Source organism: Pavona decussata, unplaced genomic scaffold, assembly GCF_977016875.1.
Source record: "Pavona decussata unplaced genomic scaffold, jaPavDecu1.1 SCAFFOLD_51, whole genome shotgun sequence".
Taxonomy (NCBI): domain Eukaryota; kingdom Metazoa; phylum Cnidaria; class Anthozoa; order Scleractinia; family Agariciidae; genus Pavona; species Pavona decussata.
Window position 1 is genome coordinate 3,044,827 of NW_028145473.1, and position 17,355 is coordinate 3,062,181.

The window sequence follows — 17,355 nt, forward strand, 5'->3', positions numbered from 1 at the left end:
AATGCTGCAAACAACCTTTCCTGCCTTACCTATTCTTGATTTTAACCTGTATCTGGGGGCATGCACCTTGTGAAGGCCATTAACCCCCTCCACCTCTCCCTTAAAAAATCGTGTCTACACCCCTGTGAGTAAAATATAAAATGAGACCAAGCGGTAATTTTAATTCAAATATCTTTTTTAGATTGAGAAATGGTGGAAGGAGTTGCGGCATGAGAGAATGGAAAAATATTTTAAAGTTCATTTGAGTTGGCTGAAAGACCAACGCCATTACAAACAACACGTATCATTGTTAAACATTAAACATCAAACATTGTAAGCTTAGCTTGCAACTAGTTCCCTTTTAAAAACCTGATTACAGGGCATATATTTTACAGTGCTGCTGAGCTGATAGCAGAAGTAGACACAGGTAGTCCAAATTTATCAAGCTGTTCCGGTTGAGTCTTCATAGAATCAAGAAACCACATTCTGAGCCGAGTAGGGAACCATGCTAAGTCAGTGACAATCTCTCTTATAATGCGCAACTGGTTCATACCCAGGTTCATTTCGGTTCGTTGTGCAACAGAACAGAATTTAGAACAGCGTCAATTTCTGTTCTATTGCTCCAATTTCTGTCCCGCTGTGCTTTCGATGTTTAAATTCCGTTCTGTTGATTCAATGTCGGTTCTGATTTCCTAAATTCTATTCTGTTTGCTCAATTTCTATTCTACTGTCTTCAGAAAAGCAATTGATAAAACGTAATGAAATTGGAAGGTTCTCCATAACAGAATTTGAAACAGGATTTTGGCGGAGATGACCCCTCATAAATAAGCACCAGGAACAAAGTGATGTCTCGCGCTCGGATTTCTAGATCACACCATCTCGCGCTCGGATTTCTGAAGCACCACGTTTGAAAAACTAGTTAAAGTCTCGGCCTCGGATTTTAAAGGAGAGTCTCGGCGAGCCTCGAATTTTTCCACTATACCCCCTCTGGAAATATGTCCCTTAGGTCACCCCCACCCCACTGAAAACTTACTCAAACTGACTCACCCCCCCCTCCCCCTGGAAAATCAAATCCTTTCCGTGGGGGAGGGGGGGGTATGGAAATTTTTTGGAACTACACATTCTGTTTACCGTTATCCAGCCCTTGAAGTAAAATTGCTTATTTTTATATCTGGTCATATAGGGCAAAGAAATCATTCCACCAGTATCTGAAAAGTCTTGTATTAGGTGAGGGACTGGGAACATCCACCCCAAGGACAGATTTGAAGATAGGAGGCAGCCACAAACAGCTGCATAACATTTGAATCCTCGAAAGCAAAATAAAATGGTGACGCCTGCCCCAAGGACATACCCCAAGTTTGCCTTCCTTGTTTGATTCCTCCTTTACCCAAATACCTCAAATTTTTGTGAGGCTAACTCAAGTCTAAGTGGAAATGCGCTGCCCAGGCTGTCAAACCCTGACCCTGTTTATGACAAAAATATTTGTACTTCTCTTGCCCTGTTTATGACATGAATTAATTTTTCGAAAAAGAAAAAAATTTAAATTTCTTACATTGCTAATCCGTTTAACAATTTGTGTATAGTTAGAGAAAAATAGTTGCATTCCTTCCCCCCACCCACCCTCCATGGGGAACAAACGTGATAAGAGTCCTAAAGCTTGGTTCACACTTGTGACATAAGCATAAGCATAAACATAAGCATAAGCATAAGAATGTGTAATGTGGACAAGCGGGAAATTCGAAAAACTCTTCATACAGGCTGACTACTCAGACAAATCATGTCAACTTATCATTCTCTATGCCGACGGCTTTGGCGACATCTTGCCAGGCTAGGTTTGTTTTCTTGTTGTCTTTAAAATCAGGTGATGCCTTGTCGTATAAACAATGATAAATGCGAACAGCTTCAGCTAATTTTTCCGAAAAATCTGTAGAAGACGCCATCTTGGAACTGCAGATCAGCCGGCAGAGATTGGGCACTATTTTCAATTATATTTCTGCTGATATCAAACACTGCTGCTTCGTTATGCTTATGCTTGCACTTTTGTCGCACCAGTTCACACTTGTGATAACGTGACATAAGCATAAGCATAAGCATAAGAAAGGAAAAAGTTTCCTTTTTCTTATGCTTATGCTTATGCTTATGCTTTTGCTTATGCTTATGCCTATGTCACACTGGTTCACGCTATACATTCTTATGCTTATGCTTATGTTTATGCTTACCAAGAGCGTCTCCGCCATTCACGGCCTAATCGTCACTATTACATTTCAAAGACCATTCCAAACTATTATAAATTAAAGCCACCTTTTAGTTACACCCATGGCATCAACGGCCACTTCCATCGCCATATCCACGAGTTAACGATAGTGTCACTTTGATTTAGCTATAGGAAGAACTTTCATGATACATAAAAAACGCGATGTCTTCAACAATTCTTATATTTTATTCCTTACCGAAACTACGATGATTACTCAGAAAACCAGTGTTAATTTAAAAACGTTCATGATGAGATCATGATTAGAGAGCTCTCCCCTCTCGACGAAACAAAGTCAAATAAATTTAGTTAATTTATTTCATTCACGGTTAAGAATTTTACCGCGGTCCAAAACAATAATTGTGAAACAGTTGAATCAGCGTATGCTCTTATGCTGGAAATATGCGAGAGAAATGAAAAGGCGACCTTTCTAATAGGAGTGAAAGAAAGACAAGTCATCAAAGGAGTGAATAATTGAAACTTATCGTTAGAATCTTTTAAAACTTTTCTGTGATTGTTTATTAATAAGTCTTACTTCAAGAAAGCAGTAAAAAGTATAGGTCACGGTGCCCGCGAAAGAGGTACGATCCACTCAAGATACCTTCGTCAGCTCTTGCCATGTCCGGTGGCAACAAAAATAAAGCACAACTTAGAAAAACGTTAAAGATTGGATGTTTGACATATAAGGAGCAATTATGATAAATTTCATTACAGGGAAGCTCAATATGAAGCTGAATTGACCCAAAACGTTACATGCGTGCGTGTTCAGTCAGTTCTATTATTTTATGCCTGTGGATGGTGAGCAAGCTCGTATTTCTCCCTACCGGCAAATTGCTCTGTCGTAAATTTTTCTAAATTGAACACGATAATGGCTAAGTTTAAAATAACGACCTAAAAAATATAGGTTACGGTGTCGTTTAGGAGAAATTAAACTATCTATTTAAAAAATAATTATAGAAAACTATTATATTTTATTTGATAGTATTGTCCTCGTTATGTTTAAAGATTTTCTTTGAAAGAATCTGCCAGAAGTGTGGGCTTGCCCACCACTCGTGGGCATGAAAACACGCACGAAAGAAACGTTTGGGTCAACACTACTTCATGATGTTGCTCCTCAATAAATTCATCTTAAATTGCTGCTTGTGCTTCATACATTCGGAGTATTTTTTTTTCCAAGTTCTACTTTAATTGTGTAATTTCTGTTACCACCAAACATAGCAGAATGGACTTATATTTGAAGGAGAATATTGCAAGCATTTATGGGGTAACTTGAGTGATCATAGCTCTTTCACGGGCACGGTGACCCATCTTTTTCTTTACATTTTTTGAAAAAATACATGTATTTTGTAGTAGAAATCACAGACATTTTGAGACAAATTTTACGACCACTTTTATTTCGCGGGCATTACCTTCAAGTGCCCCAAACCCCTAATTTTTTTTTCAAAATTTCACTCTTAATATCCAAGGAGTAGGGAGTATATCCATTTATTATATACATACCGAGATTTACGCACCAATAAGCATCGAGATAAAAATAGTCTCTTCGCGCTAGAGAAGCCAGCTGATGGGTGATACGATTTTTTTCACTAGTGAAAAACGACGTATCGACGCTCTGATTTGCTATATCATTATTTTCACTAGTGAACAAAACCGTGTCGCATGCTCGCCGCTCCTCTTGACTGACAAATAGCACACTTCTAAGAGCTTAGGCGCATTTTTCTTTAGAAAGATGGCTTCAAATCAGACTAACCGTTTTCAGAGCCTAGATTCATGAGTAGAAGAGTTCATAGACGGACAGGAAAATGAAAACACCAAGAAAAAGACCAAACACGATGTTGCTCTGTTTCACGAATTCTTGTTTTGAAAGGCGAGACGAGACAAATGGACGAATTGACTCCTCAAGAGCTGAATAAGTTTCTCAGCGAGTTCCTTATAACGGTTCGCAAAAAAGAAGACAACGACAGGGCCATAGCCAGTATGAGGCAAACCGAGGCACTTGCCTCAGTCATTGTTGACAAATTCACAAACAGTTAAATAAGTAAAAAAAGAAATGTTAACGCAACATGATATAATGTTGAATGATAACGCGAATCAGGCAGTGCCCTGAATTACGGATGAGAAAAATTAAGCAAAAATTCATGCTAACTAGGCAGCAGCTTTCCAAAGAAAACTGCCTTCTTTTTTTGTGTTTTTCCGCCATTTCTCGAGTCTTCTCTCTTCTCTGATCTGAGTGAGAAAAATCTATCAAAATGCAGCGTTCTATCAACAGCTTTTTTCAAAGAAAGCGGAAAGTAGTTGCTTTCATAACATGCTTTCAGTTCTTCTCAATAATCGAACCAAAATTTAACCTTGTTTTGGCATTACTAGTATTCAGCGAAGCAACTTTGTCTTTCATTCCATCTAGTAGAGATGGTGGTGTCAGTGAGGAAGCCACTGGAGATGGTCGGAAAGAAGTTGTAGAGGCAAAAACCGGACAGGCGGCAGCGCCACTAAGTACAGGAAGCTGTTCGTACGAGCCCAGCTTAAGCGCTCTCCGCAGGTTGAAGACCAGGTGCCGTTCATCGATGGGCTCTAACAGGCTGAATGGCCTTCCATTATGTCCACAGTGAAATCCCTGTGGACCCGCTCGAGCCTCTACAGCGGTGGGATGCCAGTGGGCAGAGGCAAATCGGCTGGCATTTAACAGCTAACTTCGTTGTCATTTAGAAACGAAAACCCTCAAATGAGAACGGCTGAGACCAGGTTTTATGAGCCTGCGAGACTGAGCCCCCCCGCCCCCAATAAACCCTTCTTTTCACCTCTGGCCAGGCAAACCTGATTTAGGTGATTGTTATCTAAGGCCTTCCTAAAGAAACAAACCGCTAACAAACACATTAAACAGCCGCATACAAGAACACAGAGCCCCTAAAGTAGCATTTAAGTACCCCCCTCCCCCCCCCCCCAAAAAAAAAGTCACCTCGATCTCTAGATCTAGATGGCCTTAAGGGCTCTTAGCGGAATTTTTGTCAAATAAGGTTTGATCCCAGTGTTTTGTTTTAAAGTAATCATCATAAAGACCCTAAATTGCTGGGCGGGGAATTCAACCATGGATATTGCCTCAGTCCTCATTTTTTTCTGGCTACGGCCCTGAACGAGGACTACGAGCCTAATTCCTAAAGGTCATTCTTCGCTAACTTTGAACGCCATTTGAAGGAAACAACTATGGACTTTGCCTTATGAAAGACGTCCAGTTCGAGCAAACTCGGAAAGCGCGTCAGTCAAAGCAAAAGCATCTTAAACGGAAAGGCAAAGGCAACAAGCCTAATGCTTCTCCTGCTTTAACTGTGAGGAAGATATTTAAGTTCTGTATGAAAAGAATCTCTTGGGAAGTTCCACGGCAGAAGCGCTTTAGAACACGGTGTGGTTCGACAACACAATCCATTTTGGGGGGTTAAGAGGCTGCAAGGAGCGCAGAGAAATGTGTTGCAGAGACGTAAAACTTTGTCAAACTTCCCGCACAGGGCAAGAGTACCTCGAATTCATTGAAAGTGAAACCAAAACTCGTTCAGGAAACGATCCACGGAATGTAAGAGCCATTGCAACAAAAATGTTTGCTTTGCCGAACAACGAGAAATGTCCGGTAAAGCCCTACAAAGTCTACGCAGAAAAGCGACCCGCGGAAATGAAAACCGACAATGCACCGTTTTACTTGGGAGTAAACAATGTAAAATCTGACTTCGGCAAACCTTGGTTCAAAAAAGCTCCAGTCGGTGTAAATGAGCTTTATACTTTAATGAAAACAATGGCACAGAAAGCCTGACTCGGGCCAAACTTCAAAAACCACAGCGGCAGAAAAAATATGATTCAAACTTTAGTCAACAACGACGTGCCGCCAACTGATATTATGCAACTGTCTGGACACAAAAACGTTTAAAGTATCACTAGCTTCTCTACCGTCCCACAGAAACAACAGTTGAGCATGTCTCACACTCTCACTGGACTGAGTTCGGGAGAAATAGCTCCAGAGTCTGGCTCTTCTATTCCTGAGAAAAGAAAGCAGGAGTTTGACGAAGTCACTTATCCAATATTTCGTCCAACTTTTTCTCAGCAAAGCAAGAAGGCAGCACAGCAGCCCCTTTCTTTTTTTTCGGGTGCTGTTATAAGAGGAGGACATATCAGTGTGGCAATAAACACTTTAAATCAATCGCCCACTCTTTCAGTGCGAGAGGAAAACCGTAGCAAAACTTATAAAAGAATCAAACCTCTTGATTCGGATTCGTTTGTCAATTCAAGCGTGCGGGTTCTGATAAGCAACAAAAAATGAAGGCTCGGATTTTCACTTCTGTATTTCAAATTTTGAACCTCCGTAGAACTATTTCGACACATTTTCAGGATGTCTTATTCTAACTAGTTCTGCCTTTTAACGGCATTTTTGTTTCATAATTTAGATGTAAAGTATTTTACAAGGAAGCCATTTCAGTGTTAAACTCTCGAACTGTGAGGCGGCTTGACCTCGTGTTTTTTTCCTTTGAAAGTAAATAAAGATATGTTTATCTTTGAGTTCTGTTCGCTTATGAATCTCGGTATGTATATAATAAATAAGTTATTTCACGGTTAGTTCGCTTGTACGATTTTTATTCACTCGTTGTGTAAAACAAACTCACTCGCTGCGCTTGTTAATAAAAATCGTACGCGCTCACCAACCGTGAAATAACCTATAAATCTATAACCAGGGAGTAGCCTCTCCGCCTGCCGTGTCCGACACGACACTTGGGTCACACTAAGTGAGACTAAGGGACACCGTCAATCCGGCTTAACGAGATGGCGTGGTCTACAGGATTACCTGCCAAGGCGCATAGTCTACATCGGGGAAATAGCGAGATTTATGCAGAAGGGGATCAAAGAGCACGACAGGGATATACGACTCAACCGTACCCAGAACTCCGCCGTTTCTGAACACGCTCAAATGAGACCGGCCACTATCCGATTTGGAACGAGGTTAAGTTTCTTGATCAAGACCCTGCCCGGCAATCACCACAACTATCAACATCATCATCATCATCATCATAATCATCTTTATTTACGCAGGAAACCGTATCATTGTACGAAATAATCTTCCCTGGAGCCGTGTCAAAAAAAAAGTACACTGTTTAGACACAGATGAAATACTTTGACGTAAGTTGCTTTAAATTACCGTTTGTTACTGACGATATAATATTGTGATTTTATTTCGTTCCTTCATCTGATATCAACGTATAAAAGCTATGAACCTTGCCTCGAGATGACCAGTAAAGTTAAAATCCTAACTTTTAATTTTCACACACAAAAAGTAGAAACAAATAAAAAGCAATGAGCCTGAGAGGCAGGGGTGAGTACCGGGTGGGGAGAAGCCCCTCTATATAGCGGTTTACACTGAGGGTAAGGGGGGGGGGGGGGGGGCATATATAGTACAGACCTGTTTTTTAAAAAAGTTGGAATGTGAAAGGGTAATGGATTGAACCTCCCAGCGGAGCTTCTGCTGTGTGTAATGGAGTTTCTCTCCCAAAAAGAAAGATTAAACATGGTCAAGCCTGCGGCTACGATCTACTTCCTTTCTATTGAATGCTTTCCTTATATACATCGGCCTACACCTGAATACGGAAAGCGTTGCCATGTAAAGTACATAGCACTGTCTCTCAGTTTTCACCAACCTTGCCATCCAACTGTGTCGATTAATTTAAGTATCAGGTCCAACTAATTACATGTAATCCATTTTAACATTTATTTTCTTTGCAAGCTTGTAATACCTGTTAATATAACAAAATAGAAAATCTAACTCAAGTGATGCTCAAAGTGAACTACAAAAATTAACGAGAGTGAGTAAAGCCAAAAAAGAACAGTTTGGTTGTTTTGTATTGCAGCTTTGTATTGCAGTTTTGTATTGTAGTTTTGTATTGTATTGCATGCAGCTTCGTTGTTCTAGTCTGCTGCTGTTTATATATACCAAGCATACACATCAACGCAAGTGGTACCAGTGTTGTCCTCTTCCCAACAGTTAACCAAGTCCTGCCCATACCAGATCTGCAACTCCTGGCCACGTGACAAAAACAAGGGGTTTGAAAGATTGCCAAAGACCAACTGTGGGTATTTGATGCCAATCCCTCCAAGACTGTAAAAGTGCGGCTTCTGGCAACTAGCAGGTGCACCATTATAACCATGTCCTTCCAAGTCTTCCGTCGGTGGCAAAAGGACTTCTTTGCGGGCGTTTGTAATCATTGTCATCAGCTTATTGGAATAACCTGAAGACGTGCAGGTCCAATAGGAATCGCCATGTTTCGGGTTGCAGTGTATCGACCCATTTTTATGAACAAGCTTCATGGTATTGACATGGCCAGTCTTGGTGATGTAGAAAGCACCGTAAGAATCATTTCTGCCTCCAAAGCAAACAGGATCTGCGTTGATTTTCTGCCAGTTGTCTAAAAGTGAAAAAACTACATCAACCTCTATTATCACAAGTAGACAGGTATACCTTAGTTTTGCATTGTACAGGTATGAGTCGTGTTTTATTTGCTCATTCATTGCTATTTTATACTTTAAAAAAAAACTGAAAAGCAAGCACCACCAAAACAAAGTTCTGCTAAAAACGTTTTATTTCAAACAGCAAATCTTATTATCATTCGATGCATCTTTTCTTCATTTTCGTAGGCCGAGAGCTAATCGCGCGGCCTACGAATAACTGCTTACAAATAATGGTCTGCTCATGCGCAATACTGTCCAACAGTGAGGCCCTGTTATAGGGGTCTGAATAATCCATAATCCTGGGTAACTTTTGGAAATAATCCGTACCCAATTTTATAAAAAGGAAAAAATTTCCTTTAAAATAAAAATCTAACACAATCTATATATATTACTCCCAAATTGCAATCTTATGTCACATGAATAGACGCACAATCAAGGATAAAACGTCTTGAGACAAATGTCACTAAGTCCTGCTTATTTTAGTGTGGTTGACCAATGAAGCCATGTTTTTCGTTTAAAGCCCATTTTACTAACCCCACCCTTCCCCACGAGACAATGTTGAGATCCAATAGACATTTTATTACACAGGTTCACCATTGTAAGTGGGTGGGGTCGGGAAAGGGACACTTAGCGTTTGCGCTTACCGTGTTCTGTGGCGTGCCTAGGGAAACATCGTAAATGCAAATTTGTCCCAAACCTTTTGTAGTTGATTGTAGGTACTGTGTGTCAGTTATTCAAAAGGTTGCATTTCCATACCCCCGAAGAAACGTAGGGGGTGGTTACAGAGGCTATGACCTTTCAACCCGTGTGTTCATGGAAGTGTTATGACCTATAATACACAGGCATCGCGGGCTCGGAATTTTGACCAAGAGACCTCACTGGAGATAAGCTTGTGTCTTTCTTTTTATAGCTTTTATGACCTTTTAGTAATAAAATTTTAAGTAAAAAAAGTCGATTCGATAATGACCGATAATAATCCATAATTTTGAAATGCAACACAAATGTTCCATTATCTTTTAATTTAGTGGCCAATAATCCGTAATCCTAAAACCCTAACAGGGCCTTAAGAATTTTTTGCTGCAAAAAATATTCTGCGCATGCGTAATTGAAACCACTCTCTTGTGTGAAAATGGCAGATCTTTTCCCTGAGTTAGGTAAAACAGTGAGAATATTAAAAAGCAGCAAAATTTGCCCTCACTCGTGTCATCGAAAGACAAGTTGGCAACTGTTCTGAAGAAATTTTACGCTGAAGCCAGAAAAAAAACCGTTGATTGTATGATAAAACAATGATTAAACTCCGTTATCGCAAAATATCGTGGTTTGTCAGTGTCTACTTTACTTTACTTGTCCCCTCGTGCCAAGGTGGCGCATAGGGCCTCCACATGGGCTTTCCAGCGATTCCTGTCTTGCGTTGCAGTGCGCACCTCACTCCAGGACTGCCACCCTGCTTTGGACCTCTCTTTTTCTACCGTGCGCCGCCAAGTTGTTTTTGGCCGGCCTCTCTTTCTCCTTCCCTCTGGGGTCCATGTTAGGGCTGTAACACAGTCATTGTCAGGTTGTTGTCTCAGGATGTGTCCAATGAATCTCCATCTCCTTCTTCTTACCTCTTCACTCAACTTCTCCACGTTAGCCCTTTCCAGTAGCTCTCTATTACTGATCTTATCTTGCCATTTAATCTTCATTACCCTTCTCAGGCAACGGTTCTGAAACACATCGATTTTCTTGGCATCACTTTCGTTCATTTTCCATGTTTCGCAACCATACATGAGAACTGGTTTGACCAATGTTTTGTAAAGCCTGATCTTCGTCCTCCTCGACATACTGCTGGAGCTCCATACTCGGTTTAGCTTCACAAACGCTCCTCTCGCTTTCCCTAGCGTAGCCTTGATGTCCTCTTCGCCACCCCCTTGTTTACATACTGTGGCGCCCAGGTAAGTAAACTTTTCTACATCTTCCAACGCCACACCGTTCACTGTGATGGCTTCGTTATTCCTCGCATTTACTCTCATGACTTTGCACTTCCCGACATTTACCCGAAGGCCTGCCCTTTCTGCATTCTCTACCAGCCTGTTTGTTTTCAACTGCACGTGTCTTTGCGTTGAGGAAATTGAAGCTACATCGTCCGTGAAGTCAAGGTCCTCATGTTTTGATGTAAATTTCCACCTCAGTCCGGTTCCCTCCTCCTTCACAGTATGCCTCATTACCCTGTCTATAATAAGCAGAAAAAGAAAGCCAGACATTGTACATCCCTGTTTGACACCAGTCGTTAGCTCGAACCATTCTGAGGTTGCCTCTTCCTCGACAACAGCACATTCAAAGCCATCGTACATCGCTTTAACTATGTTGATGATCATCTGTGGGATACCATACTGGCTCATTATCGTCCATAAGCCATTTCTGTGCACTGAGTCAAACGCCTTCTCGAAATCTTCGAAATTAATATAGAGAGTTGCCTGCCATTCATTCACTTGCTCTAGTATATTGCGTAAGATGAAAATTTGCTCCGTTGTCCCTCTACCAGATCTAAATCCAGCCTGTTCTTTACGGAGCCTGTGGTCAATCGCTATGCGAATGCGCTCGATTATAATTCTTCCCAATATCTTGCTTGCAACTGGTAGGAGAGTCACTCCCCGCCAGTTCTCACACTCCCTTAAGTTCCCTTTCTTCGGTATAATGAATCCCCTCTTCCATTTAAGTGGGACCTTTTCCAGGCTCCAAATCGTGTCTATAAGTTCTTTCACTCTGTCAGTTGTAAATTCAAGGTCTGCCTTCAGTAATTCTGCTGTTATCATACCTTCGCCAGGGGCTTTACCGTTCTTAAGAGTCTTTATTGCCCTTCTTATCTCAGCTTTGCTCACAGGTCCCGTGTCTATGTCAGCTGTGTCCTGCTGTTCGTTGACGTCTTCATTGATCGGGTCGGCTGGCTCTTCTCTATTACGTATCTCCATAAAATGCTCGTTCCACCGCTTCCTTCTATCTTCATTGCTGGTTAAGGCGTTACCATTTCTGTCGTTGACTACTGTGCTCTGCCTTGGTTTATCATTGCAGATCGTTTTAGTTAAGCTGTAGAGAGTCTTCATGTTTTGCCTACTTGCTGCTTCTTCCGCTTCTTTTGCTATCCCTTCTGACCAATTCCTCTTGTCTCTGCGTATTTGCCTTTTCACTTCTCGGTCTTTGGCTTTGTATTCTACTCTCCTCTTTTCTTTCAGTCTCTCGAAGTTGGTTCCATCAAGTTTTAGTTTTATCTCTTTCCTCTGCTCAATCAGGTCCCACGCTTCTTTACTGATCCATGGCTTAACTTTCTTTGTCTTATATCCTAGGACTTTCTTTGCTGTCATATTGTAAGTCTTTTCAAGGATGTCGTTTGCCTTCTCCAGCACGGCTTCTGGCTGATCTATTTCATCATCTTCCTGCTCCTCCCTCTGCAATATCTCAAACCTGTTCCTTAATTCCAAACGAAACTGCCTCCTACTCTCGCCACTCTCCAGCTTCTGAGTATCATATCTCGTCCTTCTAATTCCACGTCTTTTAGGAGCTGCCGATAGCTTTAGCCTCAATTTGGTACAAACCAGGTGGTGGTCACTGGCGATATCAGCTGATCTTATGGCTCTTGTGTCCAGCACAGGTGTTCTAAATTTCCTGTTGATTAACACATGGTCAATCTGATTGTAGGTGCGCCTATCAGGGGATATCCATGTTTGTTTATGGATCTCCTTATGTGGAAATATCGTACCTGTGATCACCAGGTCATTCATGCCGCAAAAATCGCATAGTTTCTCGCCATTGTCGTTCCTGATTCCGACTCTATGCTTACCCACTACTCGTTCATATCCTTCTACATCGCTTCCAACCTTTGCGTTCAAATCACCAGTGATAACCAGCAAGTCGTGTTTCGGTGTTTTGTCCACTATTGCCTGGAGCTTCTCATAGAAATGATCTTTCACCTCTTCGTCAGTGTCATTGGTGGGGGCATATACATGGATCAATGTTAACTTGACATGCCTAGAATGGAATCTGGCTCGGATCATTCGCTCATCGACAGGTGCCCAGTCGGTCAATGCTTCCGCCGCATCTTTGCTCAGCATGATGGCCATGCCGTGTTGGTGAACTTCGTCGTCCCTGCCAGAGTACAGTAATGTCTCACATGTACTTAAAATGAACTTCTCCGATCCACACCATCTGCTTTCACTTATACCCACTATCTGCAACCTAGCCTCTCTCATTGCTTTCGCCGCTTGGGATGTCCTCCCTTGTGCATACAAGGTTCTCACGTTCCAGTTTCCTATCCTCAACTGTGTTTTTGGGTGCACTATTGGCGTCCTCGGTTCCAGAGCTTCCATGTGGCTTTCACTATGGAACGTCATGTTGTGTGCCACTCGGCCCCCAAGATTCGGTAGATTGCCTCTTATGTGTAAGGTTTCTGTAATCATTCACTTTTTACGAGGTTAGGTGATTAGCCTAACGCCCAACCCCCAACCTGGAGGGCCAGGGGCTGTCCTTTGTCAGGTCTCTGTCCCTCGACCAATCCGGTACGGTTGCACCCGCCAGGGACTGAGTCCCCACCGGCATAGCTAGCAGATCAGTTATTTAACTCAGCCTTCGGCTTCGGCAAATAAATGATCTGCTCGCAACTGACAAACCACGATACTTTGCTCAACCTCGACCAATAATTGTTAAATATTTTAATCTGCCGACCAAATGGGCAGAAATACACTGTTTAAGGTTGGCGAACAAATAGGAACCTGTCTTCAGAAAAAGTACAGTAAACTATGTCTGGTAAACTTGAATAAATAGTGGGGCTAGGGCTTGGAATTATTCTCCTAAGATTTCCATTGTTCTCCCCGATATACCATATGTGACTAAAGCTTAACATTTGCCAACTGAAGCTGTTTCTGCAAAATGACCTTTTGTGTGTATCGAGCAGATATAGGTAGCTTATCCCGAGTACAAAGCCATGTTAATTTCCTGTAAGCAGTCTTCTTGTGCATCTTTGGTTTGAAGATGATGGGTACCAAAGGCAAGCTCCCAAGGCACTCCTTGAGAAAGCGGGTCAAAACATTCGAGATTTAGGGTCGGTAAACTTTTGAAAAATGCCGTACTCTCACATTTAGCCAGGATTGCCTGACTGCCATTTCCATCTGAGTAGATCCAGTGCTCGTTTTTAGCCATTTCGTCTCCTTCACTTGCCATAATTTCACCACATGATTCGGCAGCAAGGTCTTTAATGGAGCCTAACGGTGCTGCACGATAAGAGAAGAAAACGATCAAAATCATTATCTTCAATAACAACAGGATGGACTCAGCAAGTTGAAAATTTTCTTTACGGCGTACTGTGGAATTATAGTTATTGTACTATCAAGTGCATAGCAAAAAGATAGGTTTTTTAAACTAGATGCATAGGTACTTTTAAGTACCTTTTAAAAATATACCGTGGTCTACAGCCAAAACGCCATAATCCCAGCATTATTTGGCCATAGCTCGCGATCTACCCTTGAAAAGCATAACTTTAAGCATAAGATATTTTCAGCTAAGTAAATTGGAGCTAAACAAATCCTATTGTGATATTCTTGCGACCAAATGCTGGCTTATACTGCATACTCTGGAGCTAATAATGTATAAAACTGTTGCTTGATGGAGACTACAGATTAATTATCAATCATCTCACGCCTACCATAAGAGCACGGTGCCTTCATATACTTTCAAGGAATCACCTGCAAACTCATTGAAAGTTACTGGCTTGGAATCTAGAAAATTACCTCGGTCAAATGCACGCCTCATGTAGAATCTGTGCCAATCAGGCATGAAGTCTTCTGGTCTAGCTTCTTTTGTTCTGGAGTTCATGATCAGCTCGCAGAAATTTCTACCAATGATCACGTTATAGCTCTGGCATCTTATCTCTTGCTCGCATCTGAGATAACACTCAGCTGGGAATCCAGCCTGAACCGTTTTAAACGTGTGGCCTTTAAGGAACATTCAATACACGGAGTATTCTTTTTCATGGCATTGGTCAGCGGCTACATCAGGAACAATCCCGGACATAAGCAACGAAACTGACAACCAAATTCGTGGATTCATCATCATCATCTTAATCATTTATTTGCCTTATCAAAAAAAAGAAATTTATTCCATTTAGAAAGTCAGGGTTATGGTGAGGAGACCTCAAGAAACCACCAGGCTTATAAGAGAGGCCACCTGGATTGTCATTAATAAAAAGAAAATATAATGCTGCGTAAGTGGTCAATTCATGATTTTACAGATAAAAACTGCAACATTTTTTCCTTAAAGGTGAAAAAAACTAGATGAAGAACTGTAATTGATATTGGGAGAGAGTTCCAGATTTTGGGACCTTCAGTTGCCTGTAAATGTCAGCCTAAGAAAATATCATGCAAATACCGTCAAAACATACAAATATTTCGTTGTATAAAAGCTTCTATCTATTTTCCTAACTTGTAAAGTGTAATTAGAGATTAAGAGACTTAATCATGTTGTTATGAACTTCTATGAAACTTTTTTGTGCAGTCAAGTTCATTTCTTATTTTTATTAAGAGGCCAAGACAGAGTTGTGAGGACTGCTGTGATTAATCAATGAAAATGGTGGCTTAAGAGTGTTAGACTTTGAAACTTTAGTGAGATTTCTTCGATTATCATGGCTTAAGAGGTTGTATAGTGGTAACGCCGCCGGTAGGAAGGGTTATTTGGAACATCTGTTAAAACCGTACAGGGGTGTCTTTCTTTTCCATCGTGATTATGATTCTAAAGATTATTATTTTTCTAACAATTTTTATGCTGAGTTGATTCGTTTTTGGGAAGATTTTAGGAATGCTTTTTCCGAAAGGGATAGTAGAGGTTCAATTATTTGAAACGAAGAAGACGTTAGGATAGACGTTAGGATAGATGGACAATAATTTTTTTTACAAAATATATTTTTTTAAAATGTGATTTCAATTAGGTAACTTGGCTTATCTCAGAGTAATTTAGAGTCCCTAGATACTATTACAAATGTTACGAGTTTAAAATGTAATTTTCTCCAGTGGGATAGTCTAAGGTCAGTTATTTCAGATTTCTTAAGGTATGAATGATGTCAGCAATCTTCAGAAGTTGGGATTCTATCACAACAATACTTTCTTTGATGCAGGTGAAGCTAGAGGCAAACATTACTATCAATTACTTGCTTATTCAATTAAAAGCTACCTTACCAAATAGTGCAAAGAGGTTACAGGATAAATTTTTCTTTCTCTAGAGGAATTATCTGAGATTTATCTTCTGCCACTGATTAATGCCGGTCTGTATGGAAACGTATCTGCGAGATTTTAAAGATAAGGTACCCAATTATATAATTTGCACTAATATTCTGCTAAAGAAACTAGGAAAAGTGGATTCCGATGTCTGCTCCTTTTGCAACTTTTCAACAGAATATTTAGAACACCTTTTATTTGTTTGCCCTTTATCGAAAGAGTTCTGGAATGATTTCAGGCTTTTTTGGTACGACGTTATGAAAGAAGATATTACTTTATCTTTGAAAGATGTAATTGTGGGCGTTAGTGGAAATATTGAAATAATATTGTATTGTTGAACTACTGTATTTTACCAGGAAAATCACTAATTTATTACTACAGGAGAAATAATAATGTTTTTCTTCGATTTTCTTAAATGAGTGTTGAAGCCAAGCCAGACCTCTTTGGAACCGTCTTATTCGTCTTCATTTGAAAGCGAACGTTTTTTTCTATCGTATTCGTCCAAAAGAGGAGTTTAGAAAATCCCTTTAAACTGGAGAATATTGAAAACGCATCTTTTTCTGCGAGATATGTGTAATTAGGGATTTAGGAAACGTCAATGACTTTGAGAATTTTCAAAAAGAAACGAAAGGCGAGTATTTGTCAAAAAAAGGCAGGCATTTGCTATAGTTTCATCGTAGACGATATGTGAATCTCCGTAGGATAGCAATATCCTGGATATTATAGAAAATAAACGTTTTTGGAATCGATGTTGTGATTAAAACTTTCTATGCTCTATTTTGTATGGATAAGGTAATACTATTACTTAATGCTGGATCACTTTCTCTGACGTTCATATTAAAATAACATTCGCAGCTGCTTAAGTTGCGTTCGTGCACTCTGCGATGGTCTGTCATGTATAAATAATTTACATTTTTGGCAAATCTACCTGAAGAAGCCGGTTTATTAAGTTGTACGTGTTTTGAAACCTTGGTAAAATACAATAACAAATCCCTTCTACTGCTTTTTTATTTTTTAATTTTATTCTCAGCAATTGTTGAGGACATCCCTTTTTTCATGCTGATCCGCCTTTGGTCAGTTTGTTAGCTTGAACGTTTATCATCTAATGTTCAATTAAAGGTCCATACAACGAACGAAGTGGATAGCGACCAAACGTCTTGCGATTTCTTTTGTGAGTTATTTTGAGATGATAGTTTAACGAAAGACCGTACAAGTCTTCCATCGCTTTTCCATAATAAACATCATAACAGTTGAACACACATTTTTGCTGACTACGAAAAAAGAAACTAGGTGTCTTCTCTAGAGTTTTGATAAAATTCTGTCACATTGTTTATTGACTACCAAACGCCCAACGCACGTATGTAAATAGTACATATTAATGACTTCTTAACAAAGGGAACTTAAGCAACGAGG

At 40.4% G+C, this 17,355-nt stretch overlaps 1 protein-coding gene and 1 pseudogene across 2 annotated transcripts; one reads left to right on the top strand and one right to left on the bottom strand.

Annotated features, from left to right (window-relative positions):
- The first annotated feature begins 3,735 nt into the window (after positions 1-3,735).
- LOC146481077 (uncharacterized) lies at positions 3,736-6,609 on the top strand (annotated as a pseudogene).
- Positions 6,610-8,182: 1,573 nt separating this feature from the next.
- LOC146481078 (uncharacterized) lies at positions 8,183-14,793 on the bottom strand. 2 transcript variants are annotated; one of them, XM_085108578.1, is made up of 3 exons: positions 14,464-14,793; positions 13,807-13,947; positions 8,183-8,664 (listed from the first exon to the last, which is right to left on the bottom strand). In XM_085108578.1, exons 1-3 carry the CDS (start codon positions 14,678-14,680, stop codon positions 8,183-8,185), a joined length of 840 nt encoding a protein of 279 aa, XP_084964704.1. In that variant the 5' UTR covers positions 14,681-14,793. The 2 variants fall into 2 exon arrangements, with proteins under 2 accessions (XP_084964704.1, XP_084964705.1); XM_085108579.1 differs by lacking the exon at positions 13,807-13,947 and having other exon boundaries at positions 14,464-14,680.
- Positions 14,794-17,355: the final 2,562 nt, after the last annotated feature.